Raw genomic sequence first — 20,562 nt, forward strand, 5'->3', positions numbered from 1 at the left:
ATTTCTGGAATTGCAATTCAGTAACAAAAGGGCCACAGCTGTACTTTTTGTTTTCCATCTCCCTCAGTGGAAGGAGAAACTGCAGTGGCTTTGCCTGTTTCTCATGACCAGCACTCACTTAGTGCCTGGCAGTGGGTACTCAGAATTTGTTGATCTCTGGGTTGATCAGCACCCAGTGAGTGCTGGGTGCTGATGGAATCAACCTTAGTATCACTGTGGTGTCCCTGTCATAATCTACTTGCATGCCCGCATCTACAGCCCATAATCTGGTTCAAGAAGGTGGGTTGCTAAAGAAAACCCCTGCAAATTGTAGCTGCACTGATCTCTCTGGCCTCAGTTTTTTTATTTCCAAGTCGAAGGACTCAGCCTTGGCCTTCCTGTTCTTTCCGGGTGCCGGAAGTCCACAGTGGTATTCCATATGGTGCTTAATGGACATGCCGTAGGATATGTGACCCGTTCATTGTCTCCTGCAGCCTAATGTTAAGCCATAAACATGCCTGCTCTGTCGACAGTTTTTTGGTTACCTCTGTTTTACTTGCTGACATAGCCTGTGATTTTCTGCTGCCAGAAAGCCTGTGTTATGCTTTTTGTCCCCTCCAGTAGCTAATTGAAAAAGCAAACAAACAAACTTCTCTTTTCCACTCACCTAGACTCTACCAGGCTTTCCACCCTGAGTGCAGAAACACCCTGCATGGGAGCCACCTAGTCAGCGCTCCTCACTGGATCCTGTGCCTCATTCAATTCTATAAACCTTTGTTAAGTGACCACTAAAGGACCAGAAAATTATCCACAAGGAATTTACAGTCATGCCCGCAAGTCTCCCCTTGTCAAACTACCCTGTTTTCTTCAGTATTCTGTTTTTGCAATAGCTTATCAGTTAAATAGCAGTAAGATTTTAGCTAATATCTGCAGGGATGTTTTCCACAAACCATTACCTTTAATTCAAGAATTTTAGTTTAGTTTAGATCTTTATTTGGTGTCTACAGTGTTCTAAGTGAACCTTAAAAGTCCGAAAACCAACTTGTCCAAAAAAAAAGCAATTGCATTGATTACCAAGGATTTCCTTTGGAATACATATACCTTTCTCTGCTACCTCAGTGTTCAGAGTCGTTAGTTGAGGTCTCCCCACACTTGTGTCCTGGAGACCCACCTGCTCCCTCAGCTCCCTGCTGGTAGCCTGGGTGGTGTAGAGTCACGGCAGCCAGGCTTAGAGGTGTAGACAGCTCACAGCATCACAAGGCCCTGGGCAGGGAGACTGTGTGTTCTTGGGAGGGACTCTGAACTGGAAGATGGGAAGCCTGGGGACTCAACAATGGCGTTAGTTAAGGCCTTTGACCTCTCTCTTTTCTGCTAAATAAATGGGAATTCCTGAGAGCAAATGGAGGTTATAGATATGAAAGGGCTTTGAGATCTTGGGAATAAAAGTACAATGTGTACACATGAAGTAATATATTTTCAAGGGAATGTCTGTCCCTTGGGCAATATGATGCTGCACAGAAAGAAATGTGAAGGGGGTAGGTGATAAACATTACACCAGTGTGCCCAGACTAGCAGCATCAGCGTCACCCAGGAATGTGTTAGAATAATGACAGCTTAGGCCACATCCCAGACCAACTGAAGAAGAAATTCAGAAAGCAGAGCCCAGCATTCTGTTTTAACCAGCCTTCCAGGTGATGCTGATACACACTGAAGTCAGAACCACTGGCCCAGCCTTTTCCTCTGATGCTGTAAGTTAGGGGTAGGGTATTTCTGTTTTGACAGATGGTCATCGAGGTGCCTTTTGACCCTTTCTCTCGGTTAAAGCCAGCTGCCCTGCTGGGGGAAGAGGAAACAGTGTCCCTAGTGCTTGTAAGAGAAGGGAAAAAGGCTGCATTGTCCATTATTTTTGACAGTTGCCGCAGAACTTGCCCTGGAGAGCTTGTTAAAAAGGCAGCCCTGAGTGAGTCCGTCTCTCTCCCGCGAAGGTACTGCTGTGTTTGCCTCACCTCCTGCCCTGAGGCCTGCTGCTGCTTGAGCCAGTCCTTAAAAGGAGCACTGGGTGCCACATTTGTTCTCTCTGGTGCCAGGTCTGTGCTATTTCACTTCCCCGGCGTCAAGTGGGTGCTTAATGAGCAGCTGTGACGTAAGGCCCAGCAGACTTGAGAGAAAGCAGCTGCAGTCCATGCTTTCTGCTGGCTGCTCTCGTTCCCTCTCCCAGCCTTGAGTTCTCCCCCTTTGGTGGGGTTGTGGTCAACCACTGTCAGCCCTTCCGCATGAGCCCTGATAACCCTTGCTCAGAAAGAGTTGTGTGTGGGGTGTGTGGACATGGATAAGTGACTTGAGACAGAAGTGACGTGGTGTCTTTAGTTCTATTCCCTCGGCCCCTCCCCTTGATTTAGTCCCTAAAATAAGAAAATATGGCCGTATTAGGATTTTTGACAGTTCCTTGTTCTTTTGGGGGGTTAGTGCGATCTTTTCCTGTTGTTCTTGTCCCTGACAGGGTTGGGGCTGGAGCTGACTGGTGGTCCAACATTCCAAACTTGTGCCTTGTTAGATAGCTAGGCTCTCCTGCTTCCAAGGATCCCCAGTTCCTGTCCCTTGACCATAGCAAACTCTAGTCATGCTGCTCCTTTGGGTGACAAAACAACTCTGGGACACACAGAGCAAACTCCTCAAGGGGGTTTGTTTCTGGGGAAAATAAGCAAAAAACTGTGGTGTGAGTGTGTGAGATTGCTACTGAGGTAGACAGAAGAGAGGAGGAACCCCTGTGAGCCTCCAGCGCAGCACAGCGTGCAGGGTGAAGGGGGGTAAGTGTGATGGAGCCAGTGAGGGAGGTCAAAGAACACTCATTGGTAAAGCAGGGGCACTGCTCAAGGCTGTGACTCCACTGGACCCCCCGCCATGGGACTGAAGGAAGCTCACCTGGTGGGCCAACTAAACTTTACAGACCATTCCTTGTTTCCCTGAAAGTGCATTGACCGCCCCCCACCCCCACACCCAGCAAAGATGAGGCTAGAAGAGAATGTAAAGAAAAGGTAGAAAACAAAGAACACAGAGATCACACCAAATCGCTACTTCATTTATTCAACAAATATTCACTGAGTGCCTTCTGTGTGCCAGGCGACTGTTAAGAGAGAGTCCAACTCCACCTGCGGGCAGGTACATTTTCCATACTCTTCCCATCCAAGTACTAACCAGGCCCGACCCCGCTTAGCTTACGAGATTGGGCGCATTCAGGGTGGTATGGCCATAGACAATTTGGATACTCTTATCTTTAATTTTCTCAGCAACCCTTCAAAGTAGGTATCGCAAGCCTCATTTTGCAGATAAGGAGACTGAGGCTTTTAGAGGCTAAAAATTGACCCAGGTCACCCGGCTGACAGATGGCAGACCTAGGGTTCTGATTCAGTCCATCGGATTCCAAGGCCTGTGCTTGTTCCACCCAGCCACGCTGCCTGTCATCAAAACACATGTCTTTCTTGCAGACTGGTCTATTGCATTTCCCTCCCGCCATCTGTCAAGAATGGGCCTGGGATGGAGAGGCCTCTGCCTATTCTGCCCTGCTTGTTTCGAGACCTTAGGTAAAGCCAGCATCTCCCTACTGGCTCCTCCCCTCCTCCTGTGTGCCCTCCTTTTTCCGGGCCCCCAGCCCTATGCCTGGGTTCCTGGCAGCTGTGTTTCATGAAGACCCTCCACCTTTGAAGGGTAGTCTTGTCTGTTGGTTGGAGAAGAGAAAGGCACCCAAAACGAAGGCTCCCAGCCAGGCCTTTAAACAAAGGAGCCAGGAAGAGGTAGAACCAGCTTCCCATGATGCCAAGGTCTGTGGAGGGGTGTCTTATTGCGCCTCCCTCCCACTCCATGGCTGCCTCCATCCTAGAGCAGGAGGGGTGGCACCCATCTGGACAGATAGCTGGGGGTTACCACCATAACTACCACTTCCCTTATCTTGAAGAAGAGCTCTCCTTTTTTGAGAAGAGCTCAATGTTACCTGCCTGCACTACCATCTTCCTGCAATGAAGAGGTCCTGTGCCAGTCTCTGTTCCCTCCAATGCCTATAACTCCTGTGACACCCCTCCTCCTGACATCCTTCTAGATGTCACTCCACGGAGACAAGCCCTACTTCCCCACAGCCCTTCTGCCCAGCCTTCCCTCCTGCTTCAGTCCCGTTGTAAGGGCTGAACCGGAGCTCTGCCTGCTTCCTACATCCTCATCCCAGGGTCAGACGAGCCTGGCGTATGCCCCTTCGTGGAGGTGCAGCTGTACAGTTGGCAGCACTGGGTTGGGGAGCAGATTGTGAATCTTATAATTCAGATTCTTGATCACAATCGTTTTTGGAAACATCTGCCTGATGTCTCCAAAATCCAAGGTCTTTGCCTGAACCTCTCTACCCCTGGCCCCATCCTTTGGGAGTCATGGATCCCTAGGCCAGTGTAACACTCCAAAGCCATGTTCTTGTGACTAGAAGGCAAGAGAAAAACTTGAGCTTGGAGTCTTCGCCCTGGCATAGGTGTGTCTCACATATATAGGAATGTTTCCAAGCCTTTCCAAAATTCCTCTGATCAACCCCATACCAAATGCCTCTACCCCCTTCACTCCATCCCATCCCATCTCTGACCAGCTCTCCCACTGCACTACCAGAAGTTGACACCACCCACTCACTGCCTTCCAAAGCATCTTCCCCAAGTCTCCCACCCAACTCTGAAGCCAGGAAGCCCCCACCACCTGACAGGGCTAGCACTCTCCCATCCCCTACATGGCCAGCCACCAAACTTTAGAGTCTAGAGTCTGTCTTCACTCCCAGCCCTTCATATATTCTAGTCCAAGCCCTTGACTACTCAAAAGCATGGTCCAGGAACCAGCATGGGCTTCACCTGAAGCCTCTTAGAAATATGAATTCTTGGCCAGGGGTGGTGGCTCATGCCTGTAATCCCAGCAGTTTAGGAGGCCAAGGTGAGCAGATCACTTGAGCCCAGGAGTTGGAGACCAGCCTGGGCAACATGGTGAACCCCTGCCTCTACAAAAAATACAAAAATTATCCAGGCATGGTGGCACGCCTGTAGTCCCAGCTACTCAGGAGGCTGAGGTGAGAAGATCGCCTGAGCCTGCAGGGTTCAAGGCTGCAGTGAGCCCTGATTGCGCCACTGCACTCTGGCCTAGGTGATACAGCAAGACCCTAACTTAAAAAAGATGAACTCTCAGACCCTCCCCAGACCATTAGAATCTGCATGACTCTTCAGTTAAAATATGAGAGACACTTCTCAAAACAGTCTCATCTGCTAAAGAGACACCCCTCACCTTCCTGAATAGAGGGGTGAGGTAGAGTTGAGAGCTAGTGAGGAAGGCTGAGCTGGGACCCCACAGTTTAGTCCTCACATTGGGCAGTGGAGAAATCCCAGGGCGGTCCAGACTCTCCCTAGAGCCCCACAGCCTTCAGCAGAGAACAGCAGCCATGGCAGGACCAGAGAGGAGGGGGCAGAGGGGACCATGCGGTGAGGTCCACACCAGGGCTCAAGAGCAGAAGGCACACATAACAAGAAAGAAGGGCACCTGCTTGTGCCAAGCAAAGGTGGGAGGGTCCCCTGGAGCTCCTACTGCCATCCTGCCCCCAGCCCTGTAGGGCACCTATGGCCCAGAACAGCTCCCGCCCAGAACAGCCCAGATCTGCCGGATGACTGGCTTTCTTCCCCGCTCCTGCTGGCAGTCTCCGTCGCCTACCGGCTGGATTACTGGTAGTGGGTGCTCAGGAAATGTTTGTTGAACTGAGAGGAAGCCACAGCTTGTGCGGAGTCCGGATAATTCAGCAGACGTGGGCCTCAGGGGAGGGGTGGGGATGGAGGCTTTGTAGGAAAGACAAGTCCTGATGTCATACTTAGCTGGAAGTTGTTTCTCTGTCTGTGGAGTCCCTGTCTGATTCTTGCCTTGGCCTGGCCCTGGTGCTAGTGCAGGGCGGTGGGGAAAGAGGAAGTGGAAAGGGCAGGAAATGACCCTGAGCTGGAGGGCCAGGCCCTTGCCTCCATTCAGAGTGCACGTGGTGTCTGACCTGGGTGTGGCGGCCTGGGAGTAAGCTCTCCCATCCTGCAGTGGGAAAGGAGGTTGTCCCTCCCCATCCCACCCCATTTCAGAGAGGAGGACTTTCCAGAGATCCTCCTTTTCACTGAGAAGACGTGAGCACTACTCTTCTTTGCCCAGGCCAGACCCTGCCAGCTGTGTGGCCTCCCCTCCTCCAGGCCTCAGCCACCACTCAGGAGAGGCAGCAGACTGGCACTTGGCTACTGGGATTCCCCTGGTTGGGCATCCTGGGAATCTGGGACTGGGGGAATCCAGCCCAGGCAAGAGGTGAAAGCCTGCAGCTGGAGAGGGAGGCCAGGCCCTGGGGGGTGACAGGGAGCCAGGGGAGCCAGGAGAGCCAGGTGCTGGGTGCCACCAAGCCTTGTTCTCTCGTCATAGTGGAGAGGGCTTGTGGCCTGGGCAGCAGTAGGCCCAGGTCAGGGTGCACCAGCCTCAGATGCCAGGGGAATAGACCAGGGGCTGTGCCCGTGTGTGAAAACCCACATGTGCACGGGGATGAGCATGTGAGGGGCAGGGAGGCCACTCCTTGCCCTCACACAGTCACCGTGCTGGAGAGTTTGCCACACTGCTCAGTGACAATGGCGCAAGCCACCAGCAACCACATGGCCGTCATGCGGAGGGCTCTTAACGGAGTGCTTCCCTCTTCCTCTCCCCCGGGGTGCCCCAGCTCCCAAGAGCTGTGTTCAGCATCTTCCTGCAGGGCCAGGGCGCCCTGTCCTGCGCCTCATACCTGCTGTGCCTCTCGGCCCTTGGCTGCCTCCTCTGGGGGGCCGGCTTCTCAGGGCCAGGCCTTGCTGGGCCCCAGCCTTGCCAGACCTGTCTTCTCTGGGCTCTGGGAGCCCTGCTCTTCTCTGTGGCTCAGGGCAAGTCTGGACTTCCAGCTCAGTCTGGTGATCGTTCCACCCCAGGGGCTGCTGCTCAGAGCCCTCTGGCCAAGACACAGGGCTCTCCTGGGCCCCAGGCCTCAGACTGAGCACACACGTGCTCTCCCTAGGCCCAGGGATGCCAGCCCCTCCTAGAGAGAGGTCAAGAGGAGCCAAGTCAGGCTCCTGTGGAGAGCAGGGGACTGAGCTGGCTGTGGAAGCCACTGACTCCCCCTTTGGCCCCTCTGGGGATGCCAGGGCTGGGCTGGCTGCAGGGGCGCTCCCCAGTTGGCCCTGCTCCATCCCGCTCTGCTTCTGTGCTTGCTCCTCCTCACTGGGAGTCTCTCTGGTGCTTTGGCTTCCCTGAAACAAGAGAACAGCCCCAGTGGCTGATGAATCCACGGCTTGCGTCCCCAGCCTGCCCCATCCTATACCCAAGTACCTACCTTCTGACTCTCCAGCTCCTCCTTCTCTTCCTTCATATCCCACCTGTGGAAACACAGCTCATGGCACGCCCCACCCCACTTCACTCCAGAGCCATGTCCCCCTGCCTCAATAGAGGGGTGGGGTGGAGTTGAGAGCCAGTGAGGAAGACTGAGCTGGGACCTCACGGTTTAGGCCTCACATTGAGCAGTGGAGAAATCCCAGGGGTGATCCAGACTCTCCCTAGAGCCCCACAGCTCTCAGCAGAGAGGAGCAGCCATGGCAGGACCAGAGAGGAGGGGCCTCCACCTCCTCTGGGCCTCCATCTCCTTGCCAAAGAAATCCCTGGGAGAAGCCAAAGCCCAAGGGTCTCAGACTGGGATCAGAGCCAGAATGTGGCTCCAGGATGCTTCCCCCTCCCAAGCCTGACCTTGTTCCCTAAATCCAACTATTTCCTCTGAATGCCACGCACTCTGGGCCTATCCTGGGTCCCCAGCTGCTGTTTATGGCCAAGCTTGCAGCACCTTGAGTTCTGTGGGGACTCTAGGCATGTCCCTGCCTGCAATGCCTGGGAAAGGCATACCTCACTTCCCACAGGAAGGGAGCTGCTGTAATTACCACCAGCCTCCCCAGGCACCAGGCTCTCGCTGCAGCCTCTGCTAATGGCCTCTCCCAGCATCTCATTAACCTCTCGCCAGGCTGCAGTCAGCCAGGAGACAGGGGCCCCAGGGATGGAGCTGGCACCTGGGCCTGCACTGGTCCAGGAAATTGGTCCAGATGCCCATCTTGATTTTGTCCCCTGCCACCTGTTACCTTCGGGCCCTGCCAGTCAGCCTCTCCTTGCCCCGGGCTTTGCTGCCTGTGGCGGGTGCCACCGAGGGTCTGCTGGCTTGCCCGCCCCGACCTGCAAGAGATGGTTCACAAGCCAAGGAGAGAAGAGGCCCATAGCAGCCAGCTCTGTCTCGAGACCCGGCCCCTCCTCCTCCCCAACTCACCTTTTCCATCAGGGAGCAATGGTGGGGGCTGTAGTTTCCGGTGGCTCCTGGGACCTGATGGGGACAAAAAAGTGGGGAAAGGTGGGGTGACAAAGGATCCAAAACAGGAACACTGGTCCTCCCAGCCTCAGGAAGCTGTCAGTCCTCGGGGCCAGTCGTGGGTTTTGCCTCCCCAAAAGCGCCCTTGCCTGGGGGTCAGGAGAGTCGGGTCCTGTGCTAGCTTTGCCACTCTGTGGCTAGGTGTCTGGCCCCAACTCTCAGGCCACAGCTTCTTTACACATAAAACAAGGGGACCAGCAATCCACAGTTGTTTCTACAGTGTGTCTGGGGAAGGACCACCAGGACTTTCACCCATTAGGGACCAGCGCCTTGAAGAGACCCCTGGGCAGGCTTCCACTGAGCCTCCTTCGGGGCCTCCTGGTCAGAACCTGGACAAGAGCTGTGGGCTCAGAGGGGAGGATAGGAGGTCTTGGTGCCCTCCTCTGATAGTGAGGGAGAGGAAGGAAGATGTTCTCCAATGCTTCCTTTCAGCTCTGAAAATAAGTAAGAAACTAAGAGACAGAGGAAAGAGAGGACAAGGGGGTGAAAGATAAACAAAGCCAAGGAGGGGAGAGATGAGGTAGGTGTGAGCTCACCCCTTCTGCTGCCTGCCCTGGCTGGACCCTCTCCCCTCAGCTGGCTGCAGTCCTGTAGCCTGTGTAGACAGATGGAGTCAGGTTGCTGGTGCACAGAAGCTGCTGTGGGCCCCACCCTGACACCCCTCTCCCCCAAGCCCAGGCCCAGAATTGAAGGCAACAGGGAGATGGTGGGCCCAAGAAAGATGGGAGACCCAGTGTGCACACAGAGCCTTGAACTCTGGGCCCGACCAGAGAGCCCAGCAAGGTCCTCTCCACCCCGAGGAGAGTCCCTGCAGCCCTCCCAGCAGTGCCCGAAGCCAGCTCCACCCCACACCACAGGATCACCAGCCCAGCAAGCTGCCCAACCCAGCCACCCACGTGGGCTTGGCCTTGTCCAGGTCCCACGGGCGGCGCCAGTCACCCTGTGCATCTCTGTGCCGGGCGAGGCGGGCTAGGTCGATCTGCTCCCGCTCCTGCTTCCACTGGGCGTAGTCCCAGCCCGCCTCCGGGGGCTCCCCCACCGGCCGGCTCCGGGGCTCCCAAGCACCCTGCAGGGAGAAGACACTCAGAGCGAAAGGGAGAAGCAGGAAGAGGTTTGGGGTGGGGTCTGGAGACTCAGGTGCTTCCTCTCAAGGTTTCCACATCTCCAGCTAAAAATTAGATGTGTTCCAGCTCTCCCATGGAAATGGCTTCCATCCACTTGTTAGTTGTGTGTTTTAGGCAAGTAATTGAACCTCTCTGTGTCTCATTTCCTCATCTGTAAAATAGGGATCTCCAGAGCACCAACCCACAGGGGTGTTGCAGGGATATGTAGATGAGCCGGAGTGGGAGGGGCCCTGGAGGCTGTGAGCAAGGGCAAGGACTAGGGGCTGCTGCCACCTAGAGGTCACACCTGGCACTTGGCCAGTCAACTCCACCCTCTGGCCCCTCCTCCACTCCCGTGCCACCAGCAGGGCTAGATAGGGGAGGGGGCTGGATCACATCTCTGGCTTAAACTGTCTCGCACTTCAAGGCCCACCCAAAGTAGAGACTGGCCGGAGAAAGGAAGGAGGAGCAGGAACTCCTGCAGGTGCTCCCTCAGCCACGTCCCTGCAGATGAGGGACATATCTGACTCAGCTTCTCTACCTCCCCTAAGTGAGGACCTTCAGATCCATGTCCCCATCCCCTCTTAAAGACGCACCTTCCGTGCAGAATCCAAGCTGATGGCCACCTGCATGGGGAGGCTCCGGGTCCCATGCCCTCCAGGTGACCCCTCTGTGCCTTGGTTCCTTGCTCTGATGGGCTTTTCACTTACAATCCGTTTGGCCTGGGAGGATGAAGATGGGCAGTGCAGCAGAGTCAGGGAAGAAGAGGCTGCCCGCCGATACCTGCACTCCCCACCCACCCTGCTCACCTCTGCTTTGTTCTCCATGGTCACAGCCAGCTCCACCAGCTCCCCTAAGCAGAAAGTACCCCCGTGGTCCTCAGCATCCTCATCCTCAAGCATCTCGTTGGTCACTCCGGGTCCACAGGTGCCCCTTGCCCAGTTCCTGCTAACCACCCGCTTTTCCTGCAGAACGAAGACCCTCAGGCCACATGAGCAGTGCTGGGCAGGACCTGGGTGCTGGGTCCTCTCGGTGGTTCCCCAGGCCAACCCCAGCCCTCCCTGCATTCCCCACAGAGGAGCTGACTCCCACAGGCTGTTCACATGCCAATGGCATGAGGTTATCCAGGGCCCAGGGCCACCCAGAGGCCCAAGATGCCACAGTGGCCCCCGTCATCTCTGAGCTGGGAAACCCAGAGCACTCAGACAATGGGTCTCTGTCCCTCAGACACTGCTCCTGGCATTCAGCCCCAACTTCTCTGTCCCGCACTTCCTGCAGGGTTTTAGCCCCTGGGGCTTGAGGTTTAGGAGTGGCGTGTGCTGAATGGCCTGTGCTTTGTGGCGTTGGCGCAGGGCTGTGGACTGGAAAAGGTATAAGGAGGCTTCTACTGGGCATAGGGGAGCTTTCAGCTGTGGCCCTTTGGTGGGGACAGCAGTGGTTCTACTGCAGGAGGTTGGGAGCTGACGGATGCACCCCGGAACAGTTAGTAGAAGAGGGGAACAGAGGCAGCTGTCTTCCCCTGACATGGTCTGGGCCTCCACCTCCTTGCTACGAGCCCTGTCTCCCAGGGTGAAGCTTACACCGGGAACTTGGCTGATGGTAACGGTGAGGCCATCGGGCCGGAGGAGTGCTGGTGTGGTCACAGCCATGCCCCCCTGCTCTGCCTGCCGACGGTCCTCCTGGATCTCCTGTGGGAGGGCCCGGGGTCAGCACACGCCATGGCCCCCCACGTGCACAGAGACACAGACGCTGACAGGCCTACACGGAGAGACACCAGTGGGACACCAGGGGGCAGAGGCGCCACATCACACATCCCCAGGACCCTGACCAAGCCTCTAAGAGGGACCATACCCACCCTACCCCTGGCCCCAGCCCGAGGCGCATTCCTGAGCCTGCAGGGAGAGACCATCACGTGTGCGGCAACCAGGGAGTGGCAGCCAAGTGGGTCCTCCCGGCCCTGTGGCAGCCCCCTCACCTGGTACCTGCGGAGCAAGGCCTGGTTCTTCTTGCGCAGGGCAACTATCCTCCGATCCAGGTCCGCATCCTTCTCCTGCCTGCTCATGGGGGACTCAGCTCTGGCAGGCCCCTGCGGAGGCAGGGAACCCAAGCCCCTGACTTCCGTGTCCCCCTCTCGCCAGTCCCCAGCTTTCACATTTTTACCACCCAAGGAACAGATCCCAGACCCACAGCTAAGGTCACCCAGGAAGGAAGGGGATTGCTCAGGGAGATGGCCCAAAGAAGGCCCCAAGCCCCCATTCCAGCCAGGCCTGTCTGCCTGTCCCTACCTCCTCGGGGGGCTCAGGTCAGGGCCTCATACCCCAAGCCACAGCTCCCAGCACTGGGCTGCCCCTCCCCCAGCTCTCCAGGGAGCTTCACTGCTGAGCAGAGCCTGGAATGGGAGTTATAAATGGCTCTGGCAGCGGAACCTGCCGTGACTGGGAAGCTGCCAGGGGATTCGGGAGGTCGAGGGGGGAGCTCTTTGACTCCCAGATCCACAACCAGAGAAAAAGGAGAGGCCCTGGCTCCGTCCTGGGCTCTCAGGCCCTGGACCCCACACCCAGGCCTGTGCCCAGCCTGGAGGAAAGAGCCGCTCCCACGGGCCCAGCCTCTCCAGGCCGAAAGCTGCTGGTAGTCGGGGCGGAGAGAGTCAGCTCCCCTGGCGGCCCCAGCCCGGGAGTCACCCTGGGCAAGCCATGTCTCTGCATCAAGATTCCAGGTTCCTCCCTGTCTGGATGCAGGGTCTCTGTTGTGACCCATCTAGTCACAGCCCTCTTTCTCCCAGCCCCAGCTGTCCCCAGCTGTCCCCAGCTGCCCGCAAAGGGTGGCTGCCTGGTATCCCAGCCCCCTCCCAGTCCCAAGAAGCCCCCTGCCAAAGGCAGACTGCCACTCACAGCCGAGTGCATGGCAACGGCGGGCACCGAGAGAATTCCAGAGCAGCCCCTGGGGAGCCAGAGTGGGAGGAAAGCTGGAGCCACCGGAGCCGGGCCTCTGCCGGCCTCTCCCTGCCAGCTTCGCTGCTCAGCACACACACGAGATCATGTTGTGATTACAAAAGACTCCTCTGGGCTCCCAGCCAGGAACGTCGGGCCTCCACCCCCACCCTTCCACTCTCAGAGGGCGAGGACCAGGGCACTGGCAGCTGGCTGGTCCTGTCTAGCACCTCTCCCTGCCCCGCCCCAGCGTCCCCAGACAGACTGGTAGGGACTTCTCCCTGGTGGGTCAAGCCCACACAGGAGGCCTGGCTGCCTGGGCCCCAGCAGGACCCTAGCCTGGGCCTGCCTGCAGACAAGATGGGCAGCCAGCATAGGCCTCTGTGCCTCCCATGAGTAGAAAAGGCCTACAGCACACAAATGCACTCCCCTCTCCTGCTCCTTCTCCTCATCAGCCTTGGTTTAAGTAATTCAAAGGGATCAAGAAGCTCACCTCCCCTAGACCACCAAGTACTACCACATCCCTAAAATGACAACACTAGTCATTCATTCTTTTAGGTTGGACATTGTCTTCTCTGTGCAGTCATGCACCATATAGTGACATTTCACTCAACAATGGATCACATATATAATGGTGGTCCCATAAGATTATAATGGAGCTAAAAATTCCTATGGCTTAGTGACATTGTAGCCATCATAACATAATAGCACAGGGCACTACTCATGTGCTTATGGCGATGCTGGTGTAAACAGACCTACGGCATGCCAGTCGTACAAAAGTATGACACATACAAGTATGCGCAGTACAGAATACCTGATAATGATCATTAACAATTATGTTACCGGCTTATGTATTTACTATACGATACTTTTTATCATTATTTTAGAGTGTATTTCTTCTACTTACAACAACAACAAAAAAGTGTACTGTTAAACCAACTCAGGCAGGTCCTTCAGGAGGAATTCCAGAAGAAGGCATTGTTATCACAGGAGATGACAGCTGCAGGCCTGTTAATGCCCCTGAAGACCTTCCAGTGGGACAAGATGTAGGGTGGAAGACAGTGGTGTTGATTATTTTGACCCTGTGTAGGCCTAGGCTAATGTGTGTGTGTTCGTTTTTAAGAAAAAAGTTTAAAAAGTTAAAAAAAAAGAAAAAGTTTCAAAATAGCCAAAAAATGTATAGAATAAGGATATAAAGAGAAAATATTTTTGTATAGCTGTACAATGTGTTTGTGTTTTAAGCTAAGTGTTATTACCAAGACAGTCAAAAAAATTTTTTAACTTAAAAAGTTTATAAAGTAAAACAAGTTACAGTAAGCTAAGGTTAATTTATTACTGAAGAAAGAAAAATATATTTTTTTAATTTTTCATTTTTTGAGACAGGGTCTCACTCTGTCACCCAAGCCAGAGGTCAGTGACACGATCATGGCTCACTGCAACCTCAACCTCCTGGGCTCAAGGGATCCCCCTGCCTCAGCCTCCTGAGTAGCTTGGACAACAGGCACATGCCACCATGTGCAGCTAATTTTCAATTTTTTTGTAGAGAGAGGGTCTTGCTATGTTGCACAGGCTGGTCTTGAACACCTAGACTCAAGTGATCCTCCTGCCTTGGCCTCCCAAAGTACTAGGATGACACGCGTGAGCCACGCCTGACCAAAAAATCATTCTTATAAATTTAGTCTAAGTGTACAGTGTTTATAAAATCTATCATAGCAGATGGTAATGTCCTAGGCCTTCGGATTCACTCACCACTCACTTGCTGACTCATCAGAGCAACTTCCAGTCCTGTAGGCTTCACTCATGGTAAGTGCCTTATACAGGTGTGCCATTTTAAACCTTGTACACCATAGTTTTACTATATCTTTTCTATGTTTAGATATGTAAACACTTAGCATTGTGTTACAGCTGCCTACAGTATGCAGTACAGTAACCTGCCGTACAGATCTGTAGTCTAGGAGCAATAGCTACACCATGCAGCCTGGGTGCGTAGTAGGCTGTACCATCTAGGTTTGTGTAAGTGCTCTCTGTGGTGTTCACACAATGATAAAACCACCTAACAACATATTTCTCAGAACATAGCCCTGTCATTAGGAGACGCGTGACTATGTTTTAAAGCACAGCCACTCCCAGGAGGCTCTGTTGTTTGGGTCTCTAGCCCTTCGGTATGGCAAGCCCGGCCTTCCTCCAGGAGCCTTGCCATGGCAGCTCAGAGCTGGTCAACAGCCTTCCTCCCTCGGGCCCTATGTCTGGGCCCTTCCTGGCCTTGCTCTCCAAGACTGGCTTTTTCAGCCTCTCTGAACCCAGCAAAGGAATCAGCCCTTCTCCGGAAAGCTCCTCCCCCATATCTTCCTCATACAGCTGAGGCTGGTATGAGGGGGAGGGTCTGCCTGGCAGTGCCACCCTAGAGCCTCTGGGACTCAAGGCTTGGGGGTGCTGAGAGGAGGGTGGTCTTTCTGGAATTCGTGCAGTCTGTTTCCTCAGCTACAAGGCCCTGACCTCCAGGCCCTCAGGTGAGAATCAGAAGCCCCTGCATTCCCCACATCCCTGATTGACCAGGCCAGTTTCCCAGATGCCACGACTTGTCCCCTCTGTCTCCAGAGCAGAAACCGCTGCTGCCTTCCTTCTCCTCCCAGACCCACCCAGGCAGCCAGAGGTCCAACCTCCACCCCTCCAGAACTGCCCTTTCCTCCCCACTCCCTCCCCCAGCTCCGCCAGGCTTAGCCTCCTTCCTGTCCAGGCCTTCGCACAGCACCCCTGGCCCCACACCCCATCTCCATCACCCCAGAGTTCCATCCTGCTTGCAAATGCCACTGTGCTCTCCCTTCCTTTCCTGCCGGATGTCCCCACTGAGTCAGACTCGTCAACCTCTCCCAGCAACCATGACGCACCCAGGCTCTGTGCCCTGTGCCTCTCTCACACACATATACACACACTCTCTCTCCTTCTCCCACCCGCTCTGCATCCTGCCCCACACGGTGGACTGAGTTCCAGAGGCCTCAAACTTCCCTTCGCGTGCCCGGCACTGTGTTGGAGCTGGGAGGCCTGCGGAGCACTTGCTGGGGAGGGAGACCGAATGCTCTCCAGCCTCTTCAGAACTCAGGCCCAGACCAGGTCTGGGGAGGAGATGTGTAGATGGAGGAAGCTACAGGGATGAGGCAAGATCTGTGTACCCACCTCCCCCATTTCCAGACAAGGCAGGGGCAAGAGAGCAGCAGGTGAGTAAAGGTACAGGCACAAGCTCATCACCTATGGGATGGCCACTCAGCTCTTCTGGAAGGGCCTTCAGGAACACACTCCCCTCACCTAGGGTGAAGGCCTTCTGGTCCGTCAGGCTGGAGGGGTACGTGCCCCAGACGAACCAACAGTCATACAGGGGGTACCAGCAGCTGCTGGCTGTGTGTTTCCCAGTGTTACTCACACAAGACGTCACACCTCTGAGCAGCCCCCACAGTCTCCCACTTTCCCCAGAGTCTGCGGTTGACCTGTCTGCTCTCCATTACACAGAGGCTCTCTGAGGGCAGGAATGACATGCCAAGTGCCTCTGGATCTCCAGTCCCTGGCACGGTGCCCCTGCATACTAAAGAACCTCCATCAGCACTTGCAGGCTTGCAGAATGAAGACATGCGTGAATTGTGCTTGCCATCCTGTGCATAGCTGTGGGTATCCCGTGCACAGGCTGTGACTGCCTTTCTGTCCACCTAGAATGTACGCAGCCCTCAGGGAGCCGGTGGGTGGTAAAGACGCCCTAAGAGTGCCCCCCTCTGTCCTGGGGAGAAGCCCGCAGGAAGCAGAAGAGATGGAGAAGGATCAGCTTGCCATCCCCATGAGACTGTGCGTCTGTTTCTCTGTGTCGCCACTAAGGGGCAGCAGAGTAACAACAGCCTGTTTCTGGGTGTGGGAGGCAGTTCCCTTTCTCTGTTGCTGGGCAGGTCCTCCCCCAAGTCCCTGTAACCTCCACCTCCCAACTCCATCACACTAGAGAGACCATCCAGTTGTAGAAGACTTATTTTATTGATGAGGAAGCTGAAGCCCAAAGAGGCGTTGCCCTCTGCCCAGGTGGCACAGCCTGTCTGACACCACTGAGGCCACACACCCGGGCGCGGCCTCCTGCCCAGGGCGCCTTCACCAGCTGCCCCGCCAACGCCGTTCTGCTGATCCTTCCCTCTGTGCCCTCCCTCTCTCCACCTGGGGTTGGGCTGGGTGTCCCAGCACCTCGGGCACAGGCTCTTCCCTGTGGTCCCCTACCCTCCCAGGCCACCTGCTGGCTCAGGGGATACCCCTGAGGTCCAGAAGCGACCGTATCTGGACCCTATTCGTGGTCCTCAGAGCACAGACCTGGGGCCAGCCCTGAGGACGAGATGGCTGCAAGCTGGGATTCTCACTGAGGAGAAGAGGGAAGGGGGCTGCAGGGGAGGAAAGACCCTCCGAACGACACACGGAGACACTGTGCCCCTGGGAGCACAGACCTGGCAGAGGCTGCACCCATGAGAGCCGCACTGCTCAGACCTCGTTCTGTTTCCGGAATGCTGCCCCTGCAGCTGGATCAATGAAACATAAGCAAGCCGGCCCCTGCCCTTCCCCTCAGCTTTGTCAGAAGATGGGATGGAGAGTGGGTGGATTCCAAATGAACTTCACCCCTTACTGGCTGTGTCCCTTCTCTCTCTGGCCCTCATCTATAAAATGAGGTGTACCTGCTTCACAGAATCATCTGGAGAGGAAATGAAATAACATGGGTAACCATCCATATCTGGAACAAAGTGTGCCCAGAGTAAGGCTCAAAACAGCTTTCTTGCCTCAAGTAACTTCCTGATGGCCACCTTCTGGATACTACCTCTCCAGCATCCTTTGAGGGGCCCAAAGGCTGCCTGCTACTAGCCTGCAGGTGCCTGAATACATTAAGACTTCTGGGTTATGGAGACCATTTGTGATCTGGTGGGGCAGACCCTGAGGCACTCCCTCAGCCACTTCCCTTCAGGTCTCCTGCCCAGCACACCCTCTCCAGGGAGTCCTCCCTGTCCCTCTTTGTCCGCTCTGAAGTCCCAGGCCCTGGTTGCCATCTGTCCCCAACCAGCACTGGTGCTTCTGGAAGTAGTCCCTGCACTTTACCTGCCTCTGGATCCCCCTAGGCCCAGTTCTAGGATCATACCCCAGTGTTCAGGAACCATTCTTCTTGGTGGAGGGCCGAGCCCTTAGAGGTCACTGATGCCACTAGCCAGCCCTGGGGGTGTGGGTGAGTATTGAGGAAGACAGTGAGCCAGGCTGGATTGCATGAGAGCCCCGCTAGTAGGCAGGGGGAACCTCCAGATAGAAAGGGGTCAGAGAGTGGCTTAAACCACAGCATTACCTTCCTGCAAACCCATCCTCCCTCCCTGCCCCACCATGGCAATTCTTGTCTCAAGAAACTGCTGTCCTGGCTCCCAGGACTTGAGGTGTGGTCAGGCCAGGGCTGGTCCTGGGTGGGGAGAACTCAAGACTGCATGAGGTGGGGCTGGAGGGACCAGCCCTGGGCAGGCTCCAGTTGCCAGGGACAAAGTCTGGGCCACACCTTTCGAAAGAACACATATGCTAGACCAGGGTGGGGCCCAGGCTGAAGTCCTTTGAGCCATTAGAAGCAGAAGGAAAGCTGGACCAAGGACACATTCCTTCATTCTGCTCTGCAGGACATACCCAGGGCTGGGGCATCCCGAACCTTCCAGCGTCAGACCCAGCAATAGGAGGTGAACGCTGGCGTGGACCTGAGCCCCTGAGGTCTCCCTTGTTTGTTGGTGCTCTGTTCCCATGCACCAACATTGGATCTGTTCATGGTGCAAAAGTGACTCATTGTGTTTTCCCAGAAGCCCCACCTTGACCCCCAGCCCAGAGCTGTCCACAAGCAGAGGCTGAGTGCTGCCCTGTTGGGGCTTGCCCATACCATGCCATGAACAGAGCACCTACTGTGTGCTTCACCTGGCCAAGGCGATGTAGGAACCAGCAGGGAAAGACCTCAGAGGCACCTGCCAACACCAGGCTGCATTGGCCTGAGGCCCAGCCAGCACAGGGCTCAGGCCCACCAGGGCGTTTTCCAGAAGGAGACGAGCTTCAAGGGGATGAGCAAGATTCAGGCAGGTGGATGGGAGGAGAGGGCATTCCATGAACGCGCAGGAGATAGCAGGATTGCAGGAGGCAGGGGAGTGGCAGTGGCTTTTACCTGCAAGAGGACATGAGGTTAGGAAGGTACAGACCAGACTAGGGAGGTTAGGAAGGCAGACTGAGGAGCTGCAGTCATCCAGAGGGGCTAAGAGTTTTACAGCAGCTGCTGCTGAGGCCACCTCGTGGTTTAGGAAGCTGAAGCCAGAGTGGTCTAGATGGGTCGCACAGGGCAGGGGTAGGGTTGGGGGCAGTTAGGAGGCTGTGTCCAGATACTGGAGGGAGGCATCTGGGCCCAGCAGGGCAAGGGTTTTCCAGGGAAAAGGTGAGCAGGAGAGCCTTCAGGAGGACTCAGAGTCTTGGCACGGCCTAGGCAGCATTAAACGCTCAGGCCTGGGGGCCCTCACAGAGTCAGGCACGGAACAGCCTGGCCTGATGTCTCCGGGAAAGGTGCCCGCTGGGCAGCAGAGGCTGGAAGTCTGGGTGGGACAGTCTCTACCCCTTCTCTAGGCTTGTCACATGGGTCTAAGGCGGCATCTCTGGGGCAGGGGAAAGGTCCAGTGTGGCTTTGAGGCATGGAGAGAAGGGTAACTAGGAGGCTGAGGGAAGGGTGAGAGCCCAGGCCACTGAGGAGAGGGCATGGGCCTCTGGAGTGGCCTTAGGCGGTGTAGCTCAGGGGCTTTCACCCAGCCCAGAGGTGGCTAGGCAGGAAAGGGCAACCAGGGTGAGAGAGCGCGCTGAAAGGCCGGACCTGGACACCTGCAAGTGGGCAGCACGGTGACCAATTGTCCCCATTTGCCTGGAACTCTCTCAGTTTTAGCACTGAAAGTCCTGAGTCTGGAACATGCCTCGGTCCTAAGAACACCTGGACGCTCGGCGCCCTGGGGGAAGAGGGGCTGCAGGAGGCTGGGGCAGGGAGGGGGCCTCTTGGGGGCCTGTCAGTGAAACGCTGAGGGACCAAAGGCCAAGGGTGCAAGGGAAGTGTTCCGCAGGCAGGTCCCCAGGGCTGGGCAAGGGAGCCTCTGATGAGGCATAGAGCTCACCACTGATATTCACGCTGATAATAGTAACACCCTGCACTCCCACGTCTAACACGGCCAGAGCCTCACACAGGTGATGCCATTGGATCTCTTCAAGCTCTGCAACCTGTGAATTAGCCAGGGCAGATGCTATTAGCTTCTCTTTGAAGATGAAGGTCAGAGACCTGCCCAGGAGTCTCTAGGGCGGGGCCCTCCCAACTGCCTCTGAATCACTGTGGCTGGTGGCCCATCCCAGCAGCACTCTCTCCAGCACATACCTTTGGCCTCATACCGTGGAAAACCTGTCCACCCAAGAAGCGGCGCCTGGCTGTCCTGCCTCCCTCCCCACCCTGCAGGGCAGCCCAGGAGGCAGAGGGGCCTTCCTGGTTCTGCTGACAGGCATTGGGGGTTCCAGAGAGGGCCTTCACTGTGTGTCCTCACCCTCCCAGAGCCCCCCCATGGCCTCCACTGCCCCAGGAGATGCCCTTCAGCCTCTCTCCCTGATCTCCCGTCTCCTCTTCCAGATCCCAGCCCCTCACCCCAGAAGTATCTCCTCTGGCTCCACAGAGCTCCCTTCTCCACTCTGTGACTTTCTAGTAGGGAAGTGCCACCACTCTCAGCCAGGCAATAAGCCCAAGCACTTGGTGAGCGGTTACTCTCTGTAAGGCACAGTGCCTGCTGAGGGGTAGCGGGGCCACACACATGGAGGAGGCCCTGCTTGCCCTCAAAATCTTAGGAGAAGAGTTCATGAACACATACACCCTGCTACAGATCATCTCCCACATGCCACCACTGCTGTGGGTGCCCTCCTCACTTCCCAGAGGTCTCCGGGCCCACTTGGGCTTCTGGGACTGCCCTGTCTTCTCGGTCCACCCCATCAAGGCAGGGCCTACTGCCACCACCCAAGGCCTCACTACCCTGCCTGCCTCCGGTGTAGTGGGTTCTGTGATTGGCAC

General features: G+C 55.7%; 1 protein-coding gene across 5 annotated transcripts; it reads right to left on the reverse strand.

Moving 5' to 3' along the window:
• Positions 1-3,040: 3,040 nt before the first annotated feature.
• Positions 3,041-13,269, reverse strand: CCDC9B (coiled-coil domain containing 9B). Of its 5 annotated transcripts, none has more exons than XM_008017034.3 (11): positions 12,423-13,269; positions 11,507-11,617; positions 11,112-11,219; positions 10,341-10,496; positions 10,128-10,253; positions 9,325-9,494; positions 8,965-9,023; positions 8,330-8,383; positions 8,148-8,238; positions 7,358-7,400; positions 3,041-7,274 (listed from the first exon to the last, which is right to left on the reverse strand). In XM_008017034.3, exons 1-11 carry the CDS (start codon positions 12,432-12,434, stop codon positions 6,732-6,734), a joined length of 1,473 nt encoding a protein of 490 aa, XP_008015225.2. In that variant the 5' UTR covers positions 12,435-13,269; the 3' UTR covers positions 3,041-6,731. The 5 variants fall into 5 exon arrangements, with proteins under 5 accessions (XP_008015225.2, XP_008015227.2, XP_008015229.2 ...); XM_008017036.3 differs by lacking the exon at positions 12,423-13,269 and adding an exon at positions 11,817-12,308; XM_008017038.3 differs by lacking the exon at positions 12,423-13,269 and having other exon boundaries at positions 11,112-11,289; positions 11,514-11,622.
• Positions 13,270-20,562: the final 7,293 nt, after the last annotated feature.

Source organism: Chlorocebus sabaeus, chromosome 26 (assembly GCF_047675955.1).
Source record: "Chlorocebus sabaeus isolate Y175 chromosome 26, mChlSab1.0.hap1, whole genome shotgun sequence".
Lineage (NCBI taxonomy): Eukaryota > Metazoa > Chordata > Mammalia > Primates > Cercopithecidae > Chlorocebus > Chlorocebus sabaeus.